Below are 12,469 nucleotides of genomic sequence, written 5' to 3' on the forward strand. Positions count from 1 at the left end.
CACGCCTTTAATCCCAGCACTCGGGAGGCAGAGGCAGGCGGATTTCTGAGTTCGAGGCCAGCCTGGTCTACAGAGTGAGTTCCAGGACAGCCAGGCTACACAGAGAAACCCTGTCTCAAAAAACAAAACACAAAAAAAACAACAACAAAAAAAAGACAATATCTCATTCTATATCCCAGGCCTCAAAGTCCAACAATCATCTCTGCCTCGCCTTTTAGGAGGGGGGATTCCAGGCCTGAGTCAGCTCGCCCAGCGTACGATGGGTGTTGCTTTCTTTATTGATTTTTTTAACTTGCAATGGAGCTCTTATGGTGCAGGCCTCCTCTCGGGGGTTCTTCTTCTCACTGAGTGCTCGCCACCTACGGCTTTCATCTCAGTTCCTGTCCTCACTCTGTGCATATGGAGCGGGTTGTAAGTGCTGGGTGATGTCCCAGCCCCAATTACCTGCTTTCCCCTTGAGGGGCTCTTAAGCACACTCTGCTCCCTCTAGCCAACAAGGCTATAGTGCACCAGGAGAGGAAGGTTTGGGTCGGCCTGAGTGCTACCAGGTTCCCTCTAGCACTCTAGGCTGCAGCGTCAGTACCCTCCCGGTGCCCAGGGAGTCCTGTGCCCGCGGTCCCACCAGCACTTGGTATTGCCAATTTTCTGGCTCTTGACATGTGAGTGGCTACTGGGCATGTGGCTTGAATTTGCACTCCGAGTCACCTTTCCATGTCACAGCCCCTCCTCCTCCATGTCCCAAGCCACCACCCCAGGCTTTCTAGCACTGAGGGGAGATGGGGGATTGAGGCTGTTTCTCCCTTCCCTCTGCACACTGCTCTCTGCCGACGCAGGCGCACAGGGCTCTCACCTTCCTGTAGTGCCTTGCCCACTTTCCTCCGAAGCTCCATGGCAGATGCTCGGTGGACAGGCTCTTTCCTCAACCCCTCTTGGATGGCCTGGGCTGTGAGGGGTGCGCAGGAAGGTGGGATCTCCCTGACCGGTGGAGGCTCGCTGGCAATCTAGAGGCCAAAAGGCGACATTCAAGGACTGCTTCCTCCTCCTTCCCCTGTCACATCTCATGTTCGCTCTCCACCAATCCCTCCTTCCCTACGCTTGATTGGGGGTCTACTATAAGGAGGGAGAGGACTGCACTACAGCCAGTGGAAAGGCTCCTAGAACATGGAAACCTGCGTCCAAATAGGACAGGACAGTGCCTGGCAACAAGATACCATGTTCTCCAGACCTAGTCTAAAGGATGCTGGGAGTGGGGGTGGGGGTGGGGGGCTAGTGGGCAACAGGCAGAAGGAACCTGCCATTGCTCACATCTGTCACAGAAGAACAACTGTCACTAGCCTGTGGCCTGGGCCCGTAGCTGCCGGCCTCCCTGCACAGCTGTTTGGGGCCATTGCTGACCTTGAGACAGAGCGGGCCTCGGAAGTACTGAGTCCAGGGGTGGCAGCCGTTGAGCATGTGGAGCATCATGCAGCAGCTGCTCCAGATGTCCACCTTGGCATCGCAGGGCTTTCCCATCACCACTTCCGGTGCCATGTGGGTCTCCGTGCCAGGAATGTAGTCCCCTGAGGGCACAGGGCGGGAGGTAGAATCGTCATGAATTCAGTGCCCACTCAACTTAGTTCCTGGGCTGCCCCAGGTGGAACACTTTAAGTTACAAGTGATTGTGTTACTATTGTGTGGATGTGTGCAGGGGCATATGCGCTATGACATGCCTGTGGAGGTCAGAGAATAATAACTCTGGGGAGTTGGTCCTCTCCTCCTGCCTTTACACAGGGGATTCAAGTTAGGTCACCAGACCTGCAGCGAGTGTCTTTTACCTGCTGAGCCATCTCACTGGACTCTGTTTTTACTTTGTTTTTGGAGACAGGGTGTTTCTTTGTAGTCCTGGTTGTCCTAGAACTTGTTATGTAGACCAGGCTGGCCTTGAACTCACAGAGATCTGTCTGCTTCTGCCTCCCACATGCAGAGATTAAAGACCTGCACCACTATGCCTGGCTGTTTTTTGTTTTTTTGAAACAGAGTCTCACATTATAGCCCAGGCTGGTCTTGAACTCACAGCAATCCTACTTCAGCCTCCCGAGTTCTAGGATTTAGGTGTGAGTCACTATGTCTATCTCGCTTGCATTTTTTTCCCATATGAGTAATGGTTTAGGAGATGTCATAGTAATAACACATAAACAAAATAAGTAAAAAAAAACCCAAAATAAACATGCAAATAAACAGAGCCCCAACCCCCTCCATAATTCATGTGCACAAAAGCATATAACTATTAAACAGGTAAACAAGAGCCAACATAGACAATTAAGTGGATGTCAACTTTTTTTTTCCTTCCAGACTTAGGGATTGAACCCTAGGCCTGCATGTTAGGCAGGCACTTCACCACTCAGCTACAGCAGATCCCCCTTTCTACGCTCTATTTTGAGACAGGGTCTCACTAAGTTGTCAAAGCTGGCCTTGAATTTGCAATTCTCCTGCCCCAGCTTCCCAAAGCATGCCTGGCCTTGGCCCAGGCCTACCTTGCTTCTCATCTGAGCTGGGGCCCGCATCTTAGGATTACTATTATTTTAATAGTCATAAAATAATGTTTTATGATGATTATTAATTTTTTTCAAGACAAGGTTTCTCTGTGTAGTCATGGTGCTGTCCTGGAACTCACTCTGTAGACCAGGCTGGCCTCAAGGGATCTGGCTGCCTCTGCCTCCTGAGTGCTGGGAGCAAAGGCGTGGGCCACCACTGCCCTGACTTTGAATGTTTGACTCCTGTCTCCACCTGGGTTTAGAGTGCTCAGGGACTACAGGCATGTGACTTCATGCCCAGTTTACAGAATTCTGGAGTCAAGACTTCATGCGTGCTTGGTAAGCACTCTATGGACTATGCTATATCAACAGCCTTCAAACCTAGATTTAAATATAAGTAAAATGACCTGAAAATAGAAGGTACAGTTGAGCTGGGTGTGGTGGCACATGCCTTTAATCTCAGCACATGTGGGAGGGAGAGGCAGGAGGATCTCTTTGAGTTTGAGGCTAACCTGGTCTACATAGATAGTTCCAGAGCTACATAGTGAAACCCTGTTTAAAGACAAACAGAAATGGTGGTAGGAGGAAGTGACTGCCAAAGAAAGAGGAGGGAAAGCCCAGAGGGAGGGAAGGGGGGGGGCGTGGAGTGCAATAGGGAGAACAAACAAAATGTGATGTTTTCTCTCATATGCAGGGTCTACATTTAATTACACAGTATAAGTCACATGAAAGAAGGGAGGGGCTGGAGAGATGGTGCGGTGGTTAAGAGAGTGGAGGGGAGACTCAGGGCAGGCAGGGACCAGAGGGGAGTGGAAGGGAGCGGAGGTATAGGTAAGAGCAAGGTAAAAGCACGCATGGATGCGCGTGCATGCTCTTGGACATGTCCTAGTCATTTAATAGACAAAATGAAGAAAGGATCAGAACACCAGCCTTAATACTAACACTGAAGCAGGAGGATTGTGTCTCTGAAGCCAGCCTGTACCACAGTTAGACCATGTCTCATAAAAAAAGAAAAAGAACAAAAAAGAATGAACAACAAATGGCTGAGAGTGGTTCACAGGCTAAGAGCACTGGCTGCTCTTCCAGAGGGCCTGAGTTCAATTCCCAGCAACCACATGATGGCTCACAACCATCTGTAATGGAATCTGGTGCCCTCTTCTGGCCTGCAGTCATACATGCAGGCAGAATACTGTATACATAATAAATAATTTTTGTTTTTTAAATAACAACCAAGTGCATACAAAAACAAGGAAGTAAAAAAATAATGAATTTTAGCTGGGGATAGTATACTTTTAAACCCTAGCACTCAGGAGGCAGAGGCCGGCCAATCTACATGAATTTGAGGACAGCCTGGTCTATATATGGAATTCTAGGTCAGCAGGTACTACTACAAGGCCTGGACCTACTGCAGGATCTTTGGCCTTTTGGCCCTTGCTGTGTAAGGTCACATGGTCATGGGGCATCTGGCTGGCACCTGTTGCTGTGTCTATGCACAGCGAGCACCCTGTAATGATCCATGGTGGCTGTGAGGATGAATTAGTTCTACTTGGGGACGGAGGGTGGTCTCAGCATTTACCCCACATGGAAGCACCGTGGTGGGAGGCTAACGCCGAGAGATAGCTGCCAGTTCTGTGATTGTGAGGTAGAGAATGAAGCTTTACCTGTGAGCAAGGATTTTCCTAGGCCGTCAGGTTGCAGGCACAAGGCGTGGCCAAAGTCGCAGAGGGCGGCTCGGCTTCCATCACTGGACAGGAGCACGTTGTCAGCTGCAGGCAGCCCCGAGGCAAAGAGCAAGAGGGGGAACAGGTCAGCCACACCAGGCTCCAGGCCCCAGCCTACCCTCGCCTGGCTTGACTTGACCTGGCTTCTAGTCAGACAACTTTCTGGTTGGTCCTACACTGCTGCTTCTCATTGGTTTTGTTAGTCAGGGAGAGCGGTGTGTGAGTGCGTGCGTGTGCGTGTGCGTGTGCGTGTGTGTGTGTGTGCATGCGCGTGTTTTGGTGGTGGCTAGCTGAGGCTGGAGGCAGACAGCAGGCAGCATCTGGAGCAGCATCTCTTAGAACACCACTTTCCCAGAGTGCTCTCTCTGCCGCCCCACCCTCTCCCAGAGGTCGTCAGTTGGCAGGAGTTTAGCCTTCAGTTTTCTGTGAGCACCAGCGCAGGAGACTCACAGTGCTAGATGCAGGGACTAGAGAGATCACCCCCTACCCACGAGGCACAGCCCTGTCAGCTGACTCAGGCGTCTACCCTGAAGACAAGCAGGCAGGCCCACAGCTGGGAGGGAGAAGGCTGAGGAGGAGCCTGCTGGGATCAGGACATGGTGACTAGGGCCTTACCTTTGACATCACCATGCAGAATCCTGCGTGTGTGGAGGTATTCCAGCCCCTCCAGGGCCTGGCCCAGGTAGTAAAGGGCTCGGTCTTCTGGCAGACAGCCCTTTTGCTTTATGAGCTGACCCAGCGAGCCACCTAGGGAAAGAACAGTCAGTCTTCATGGGGCTTTCCCAGGCCTCCACGCAGGCCGAGGGCAAGAGCGAAGGGCAGGTGAGGTAAGGGAGCAGGGCTAAGAGGTCCGACGTGGACTGAGGAGAGCCAAGGGTCTAAGTGGGGGTTACCTCTTGGCCTTGAACCTTGAGAGGGCTAAAGACGGGACCTGTCTCCTCACCTTCTAGCAGTTCCATGAAGATGTTCACCCATGGGCCTTCTCTCACAGCTCCATAGAGAGGGACGATTCTGGGCGAGCTCAGACCAGCACAGGCCACCAGTTCCTCTGCCCGAAACACCTCGAGTCGTACCTGAAAGACCCAGAGGCCCCCACGTCAGGGTGAGGGGTGAAGGCTGGGGAATCCTTGGAATTGTATGCAGAGAAGCTAACGATGCTCTCAGTGGTGGTGCCCAGGCCCAGTGGGACCAGGTGGGCCTGCCCAGCCCTTGGGAACTGAGCATAACCCATGTATAGTCCCCTGGTGTCAGGTACCAGGGCCACAGTGCTGACTGCACAAAAAACACAGAAACATTTCTTTTTTTCCAGGCTCCTGGAATTCTCTCCACCCTCAATCTGCCAAACACATTCTGTACCCCCAGCTCTGCTGGGGGAAAGTCTCTAGGCCACGAGGTCTTATGAACCCTGCCTACCCTGTACCTGCTACAGGCCTCATCATGTATCTTAGGTTGGCTTTGAATTTCTAATCCGCCTCAGCGTACCAAGTGCTGGGATAATAAGGGTGTGTTGCGATGCCTGACTCTGTGAGGAGTCTCTGCACCAGTGGTTCTCAACCTGTGGGTCCCAACCCCTTTGGGGGCTGAGTGACCCTTTTACAGGGGTCAATTTATTATGATTCATAATAGCAAATTACAGTTAGGAAACAATGATGAAAATAATTTTATGGTGGGGGGGGTCACCACATGAGGAACTGTATTAAAGGACCATAGCATTGGATGTGGGCACGCCTTTAATTCCAGCACTCAGGAGGCAGAGGCAAGCGGATTTCTGAGTTCGAGGCCAGCCTGGTCTACAGAGTGAGTTCCAGGACAGCCAGGGCTACACAGAGAAACCCTGTCTTGAAAAAACAAAAAAAAAAAAAAAAAACAAAAAAAAAAAAAAAAAAAAAAAAAAAAAAAAAAAAAAAAAAAAAAAAAAAAAAAAAAAAATAAAACCAACCCCCCCCCCCAAATTAAATTAATTGTGTGTATGTGTGTTTAGAGTGCAGAAGATTCCAGGTCCCCTAAAACTAGAGTTCCAGGAGGTTGTGAGTAACCATCTGGGTGCTGGGAACCAAACATCTGCTGAGCCATCTCTCCAGTCCCCCTCATAGCAACTTGATCATAATTACCTGCTTTGATTTTTCATAGTGTGTTATGTGTGTTTGTTGATATTGTACTGAAGCAAGGTCTCTGTTGAAACAGAGCTTGCCTGGGGAACTCATGTCCCTGTCTCCAGGTTCTGGGATTACAAGTGGCCACCATGCCCGTCTGGCTTTTCTGTGGGTTCTGGGGATAAGAACCCCAGTCCTCAAGATGTAGTTCATCCATTGCACTCTCTCCCCAGCCTGTTACTTATTTCCCAAAGGACCAAACTGTCCGTGTAGATAGGCCTGCATTTATATTACTATTTACCCTGTAGCGATTTCCCTAGCATCTGGGTACACAGAGGCTCCTGGGGATGGGTTGGCCAATGCTTCTCCTAATCTGGAAAGTCTGGGGTCACTCCTATTTGTGGGGTCCAGCATCTTGGCATGGCAGGAGGCATTAGGCCATGGATACAAACATCTTGTGCTTAGCTTCTTGGTTAGGCCATTCATAGAAAGGCCTCTTGCTGCCATCAGCCATGTGTCTAAGAGAATGGTGGGGACACAGCTGCCTGCTCAGGGTGGTGTGAGGATTCAGAGAGGTGGGGTCTTTCTCCATGCTTGGTGACTAAGACATGCTTGGGCAGAGCTGGCTTCCCACTTCCTCCTGCCAACTCAATTGAACTTGTTGGCTGCTGTGGGTTCTCTGGAGCGGCACCGCCAGGGGGCGACAGCGGTAACAGACTAGTTTGGCCCAGCTTTTGTTTCCAGACTTGCTCTGTCCATGTGGGGGGTTTGGGCATTTGCCTCTCAGTGGACAATGTCTCTCTTTTGGTTACTTAAAGAACATTAAGTTTGGTTAGTTAGCACATGTAAAGTCCGATGGAGAAGGCTCCCCTTCTCGCTTCTCTGAACCTCAGGGCTCTCATGCTAGGCTGTGATGGGACGTGAGTGGGAATTTACATTTAAGATCCACTACCAAATGTCTGGTGCTGTTCAGCACTAGACGATGGTTTTCATACAACAGACTCTGGAGGGGTGGCTCTGTGTGATGGGGAAGCTGAGGCTGGCACAAAGGACTCATCCAAAGTCACTGAAAACAGAGCACCACAGCCTTGGCTGGGAGGCCCGGCCCTATCGCTGCCACACTCCAGGTTTAGCGTGGACTCCTGGCCACAGGAGCAGCATTCCCGGGAGACTGCAGACAGCATCCAACACGACACAAGTGCAAAAGTCACTTCCCTCCGCTGCAGTGCCAGGGAGCCTGAGCTTGGGGGCAACTTTCCCTCCTCCAAACTCCTGATTTCCTTGAGCATAGTAAATTTTTTCTGTCATAAGTGGGGTACAGGTAACTTCACAAGTTTCTGAAGATTGCAGTAATATCCATGATGGGAGGGAGCACACAGAATGGAAGCCTAAGAAGTCAGGGTCCCCATTTCTTCCTCCTCCTTCAGACGGTGGCCCTTTGATCCCTGCTTGCAAACAAAGGCTTGTGGCTGATGCCACTTCTCCAGCACAGCCTGGATTTGTTTAAAACTCTAGCCCTGGCCAGGGAGATGGCTCAGCAGGTGAAAATCAGCAGAGCCAGCATGTGATCTTAATTTGATCTCTGAAACCCACAGAAAAAGCCAGTGTGGCCCTGCACATCTGTAATGCCAGCACATCTGCAATGTCAGCATGCTCACAGTGTGAAGGGAGGACTGGCTGGAAGCTCAAGAGGCTCGGAATATAGCTCACTGGAACACACTTGCCTACTGAGTGTGAGGCCCCAGTTCAATCCTGAGACATCACACACACAACACACACACACAACCACAAACACCACATATCCCATACACACACCACATACATATATCACATACCATACACACATACTCTACACACACACACACACACACCACATCACATACCAAATACATCTCTCTCACACACACACAAAACTACCCACACCCACACCCCACACCCAGTGCATAAGCTGCCTTCTGGCCTCCACAGATGTGCTGAGTAAACTCACATACACATAAGGCTTCAAACACTAGTTCCTTTGGATTCCACATCTTTGTCCCCGGTCCCTGTATGGTGTTTGGCACAAAGCAGGTATTCCAGGACAGCTGGTTTGACTTGGCCAGTGACACTCTATTCCAGATCCGTGACAGAGCCAAAAGGAGGCTCCCAGAATTCAGTGCTTGGGCCAGATGGCCTAAAACAAGCAGCTGCTCACTCTTGGTGAGGGCAGATCGCAGTCCTTGGAGAACCTGCTTAGTAATACGGCTTCTTTGCCATCAAACTGTGTCCGTGACCACACACGCAACTCACACAAACCTTAGGATCATGTTCCGAGAATGTAAAGATCCTAGAAGTACATTCTCCAACAAGTAGAACTTATTTATTGGTTGCTTAAAATGTCTGACCATTCTATGTGAACCAAGGAGAAATCCTGCCTAGCATGTCTTTCATGGTGTGTGTGTGTGTGTGTGTGTGTAGGGGGGTGAATCACAGTGTAGAATAATCTTTAGGACTGGATCTCATTTTCATAAAAGATAAGCCAAATTTAAACATAAAGAGTCTAAAAAAATAGACGACAGATGGCATTTTTGAGGACAAGGAAAACCTTTGTTTGGTGGCATTTGACTTCATTTATGGTGAGCCAGTGCTTGTTTACAATTGAGAAGGGGGCTGGTGAGATGGCTCAGCAGGTAGAGGTGCTTGCTTCCTGCCAACCCCGACCTCCACATCTGCATTGTGACATGTGTAGCCCCCCCCCACCAGAAACATGTCATAAGAATTAATTAAAGATACATAAACGATTAAAACCGTAAAAACAAGACAAAGCCTCGCATTTAGGCCTAGATCTGAGGCCGATAAGCATGTGACCTAAGCCCACAGACGTTCCGGAAGGAGGACCAAGGGGCAGCTACTCATCCTGAGGATCCTTCCCAGGAGCGAGGAACGGGAACAGGCAGCCTGAGCCTGATTCCCAGACTGTCTGCTGCTCTTTGCCAGGAACTCAGGGAACTTTTTGTGTATGTGGTATCAGAATTAGAACCCAGGGCCTCATACTCACTCACAAGGCAAAAGCCCTAACGTGAGCTCTTATGTGGTCTTAGAGCTAAAAACTGTACAGGACGAACTTCAAGCCCTAACCCTTGCACTGAGAGAAAGGATGGGCTGATGCTACTCCACGAGCTGGAGGAAGAAGGTAGGAGCTCTGAGGGTGGACAGCCAGAGCCCTGGGAAGTCCAGGCCTTATGCCTGGAGCTTTTCCAGCTGCCCTGGACACAGGACAAGAGAAATGTATTAGGGTTGTTTACCCTGTTGCTTAGGACTCGGAGGATGTCAGCCGAGGAACAGCTGAGAGGCTGGTAACTAAGCTCCCGTCACTGGGCATCCATCTGTAGGACACTTCACACTGTCTCACCGCCTCCCACCACCTCTCCTCTCAGAAGGGACAGCTGAGCCTGCCCTGGTGGACTGGGGAGGGGGAACTGCTGCGGCTAAGGAGGTTAGGCACGCGGTCCTGGCATCCAAGTGGCAAGAACTCAGTGTGTGCTTGTGCTGCGGAGGGGTGAGGATGGTGGGTGGTGCTTGCTCCCTTCAAGTAGCCTGTATGAAATCTGAGGTAAAGCTTACAGATTCTTCTCTTATCCTTCTACTCTGAGGCTCAGCTTTGATGTCTACCACAGCCTGGCCCAAGAATGAACCCAGGCAATAACTCAGGCTTATTCACATCCCAGCTGGAGTCATCCCCAAAGCTCAGGGCAGCCATGATGGCAGAGGCAGGGTCCGCTCTGTATGGCGGCTGCCCAGGGCATGCTGCACCTGGGTGATCTCATTACTTGGTCTTTTTCCTTGGCAATCAGGATATAAGCCAGTTATTTGAACCTGTGGGCAGCCCACCCCCAAACAACAAAAACCCCAAACAAAACAAAGTCACAACCCAACTCAGACAAAATCCCCAAAACGACGATCCACATAAATTCCGGTCCTTAGTCCGTTTGCTTAGGGACAAGCTGGCTCCCAGTAGAGGAGAGGGGACTTCCAGGGCAGGGTTTGAGAGATGCTGAGGAGCAGAGCTGACACTACCGAGACTTGTGGATCTGCAGCTGCCCGTTCCCATCTGGGTTGGGACAGTCAGGCTCTGGGGCTACCTGGGTGGCCATGGGCAAGCCACAGGGGAGGTGACTTCCTGTGGTATGTCAAGACCTTAGGATAAGGAGTCTCCTTTTCCTTTCTCTCTTCAAAGCTATGGTCTGTGACAGATCTGGGGTTGAACTTGATTCAGCTACCAGCACAGGTTCTTAGTGTCTCCCTGGGCCATCTTTCCACAGTGTCGTCCTGCCTGTCTGGACCCACAGTGCACTTGACCAACAGGAGGCAGGTTTAACTTCCAGTGTTTAGCCTCCTGGAGGGAGACACCTGACAGGTGGTGGTTACTGTCCTAATCACTCATCCATGCTTAGCTTTGTGGTGTGAGGGGTTTTTTGTTGTTGTTGTTCAGCCCGAGCTTCCTGTGAACTCAAACATCTCCCAGGCCTGGACTTGCCCCTACAGGCCCTGGCGTCCTCAGCGGCCGGGGCTGTATCCAGACCCGAGCTGCGTGCTCCTGTACTGCCTCTCAGACATGCATACCAAGGGCAGCAATCAGGCCATGTGACACACCAGACGGCTCCCTTCCAGCTCCAGCTGACCAGAGAGCAGCTAGGGTGCCAACCATCAAGGCAGAGCCCGGGATACCCCATGACTGTTGCTGACAGAAAGCCGAGGTGGAAGGCAGCAGCCCCTGTGTGGCTTCCCTTTCAGCTCTTCGAAGTTCTATCTACTACGTAATTTTTTTTTTCCAAGTCAGGGTCTCACAGCGTAGTCCTGACTGGCCTAGGATCCATGGTCATCCTCCTGTCTCAGCCTCCCCGGTGTTGGAAATTTGGGTGCCAGTTCAGTGGTGTATCACCTCGGCATACCTTTTTGACAGCACACTGGAAGCCTGTCTGCTTGTCCTTCATTCTGTGGACCTCGCCGAAGGAGCCTCTGCCCACCCGAGGCCGGTGTGTCATCCAGTGGACCTCTTCTCGGTACTCATAGTCCACTGGCTTGAGTTTCTGGGGTTGAAGAGGAGGAGGAGGAGGAGGTCAGTACCAGTGACCTGGGCAGCAGAGGGACAGAGGACTGCAGTGGGGAAGGCTCTCTAGTCAATAGCTAGGGCTCTGGTGGCTGAATGGCCACCACATCCAAAGAGCCCACCAGCCCTACAGTGTGATGATAAGGAAGACAGGCCAAAAGGGGCTCAGGGGAATAAGAAGACAAAGGTGGGGCTGGGGAGATGCCTCAGAGGTTAAGAGCACTGACTGCTTGCTCTTCCGGAGCTCCTGAGTTCAATTCCCAGCAACCACACGGTGGCTCAGAACCACGTATAATGAGATCTGGTGCCCTCTTCTGGCCTGCAGGCAGAGTGCTGTATACTTAAATCTTAAATGGCAAAGGTGGCCACCATCGGCTGCCTGGGAGGTGGGGTGGGCAGATAATTCCTGTGATGAGAAGCAGAGTCGCCAACAACCTCGATAATGGGACAGATAACTCAGTAACTCGAAGGTTGAAGAGACAGGGGCAAGCACCGTTATTAAAAGTGAATAGAATCAACCCCTCAAGTTGAACAAATCACTTCAGGTTCCAAAGTTATTCAGGCAGAGAACTGAAGGAAAAGGGAGATAGGGGGAGGGAGGGAGAGGGAGGACGGCATCCTCTGCTCACAGGACATTTTCACTCAACACACACAATCCAGCGACCTGAGGATCTGAAAAAAGCGGCAGCTAGCAAGGCTGTGGGAAGTGAGGCTGTGGGTGGAGGGCCACACAGATGCCACGCAAGCAGTAAAGGCCAGGTTTGCTCCTCACCCTGCAGCTATGGATTGTGCAGAACCTTTAAGAGGTGTGGCCTAATGGGGGAAGGTATGCTAATACTGGGGTGGTGTGTGTGTGTGTGTGTGTGTGTGTGTGTGCGCACGCGCACACGCATTGCTCTTCAAGAAAAAGTTGGGACTACAGCCTTCATCTCTCTCTGCTTTCAGGTCTGATGGGGTCAGTGCATCTTCTCCACCAGGCACTCAGCCATAGTGCTGGGCCCTCTGGACTATCAGCCCAAACAAACCTTTCTTCAAATTCATTGATTTATGCCT

At 51.0% G+C, this 12,469-nt stretch overlaps 1 protein-coding gene across 2 annotated transcripts in view; it reads right to left on the reverse strand.

Moving 5' to 3' along the window:
- Positions 1 to 12,469, reverse strand: part of Map3k14 (mitogen-activated protein kinase kinase kinase 14) — a 48,290-nt gene that overhangs the window by 6,575 nt on the left and 29,246 nt on the right. For both annotated transcript variants that reach the window (XM_029484102.1, XM_021176553.2), the window contains 6 exons: positions 11,259 to 11,396; positions 5,178 to 5,307; positions 4,850 to 4,981; positions 4,175 to 4,279; positions 1,396 to 1,559; positions 851 to 1,001 (listed from right to left, as the gene is read on the reverse strand). In XM_029484102.1, coding sequence (XP_029339962.1) covers positions 851 to 1,001; positions 1,396 to 1,559; positions 4,175 to 4,279; positions 4,850 to 4,981; positions 5,178 to 5,307; positions 11,259 to 11,396 — 820 coding nt within the window. The remainder of the gene's footprint in view (positions 1 to 850; positions 1,002 to 1,395; positions 1,560 to 4,174; positions 4,280 to 4,849; positions 4,982 to 5,177; positions 5,308 to 11,258; positions 11,397 to 12,469) is intronic.

This window comes from Mus caroli, chromosome 11, assembly GCF_900094665.2.
Source record: "Mus caroli chromosome 11, CAROLI_EIJ_v1.1, whole genome shotgun sequence".
Classification (NCBI taxonomy): domain Eukaryota; kingdom Metazoa; phylum Chordata; class Mammalia; order Rodentia; family Muridae; genus Mus; species Mus caroli.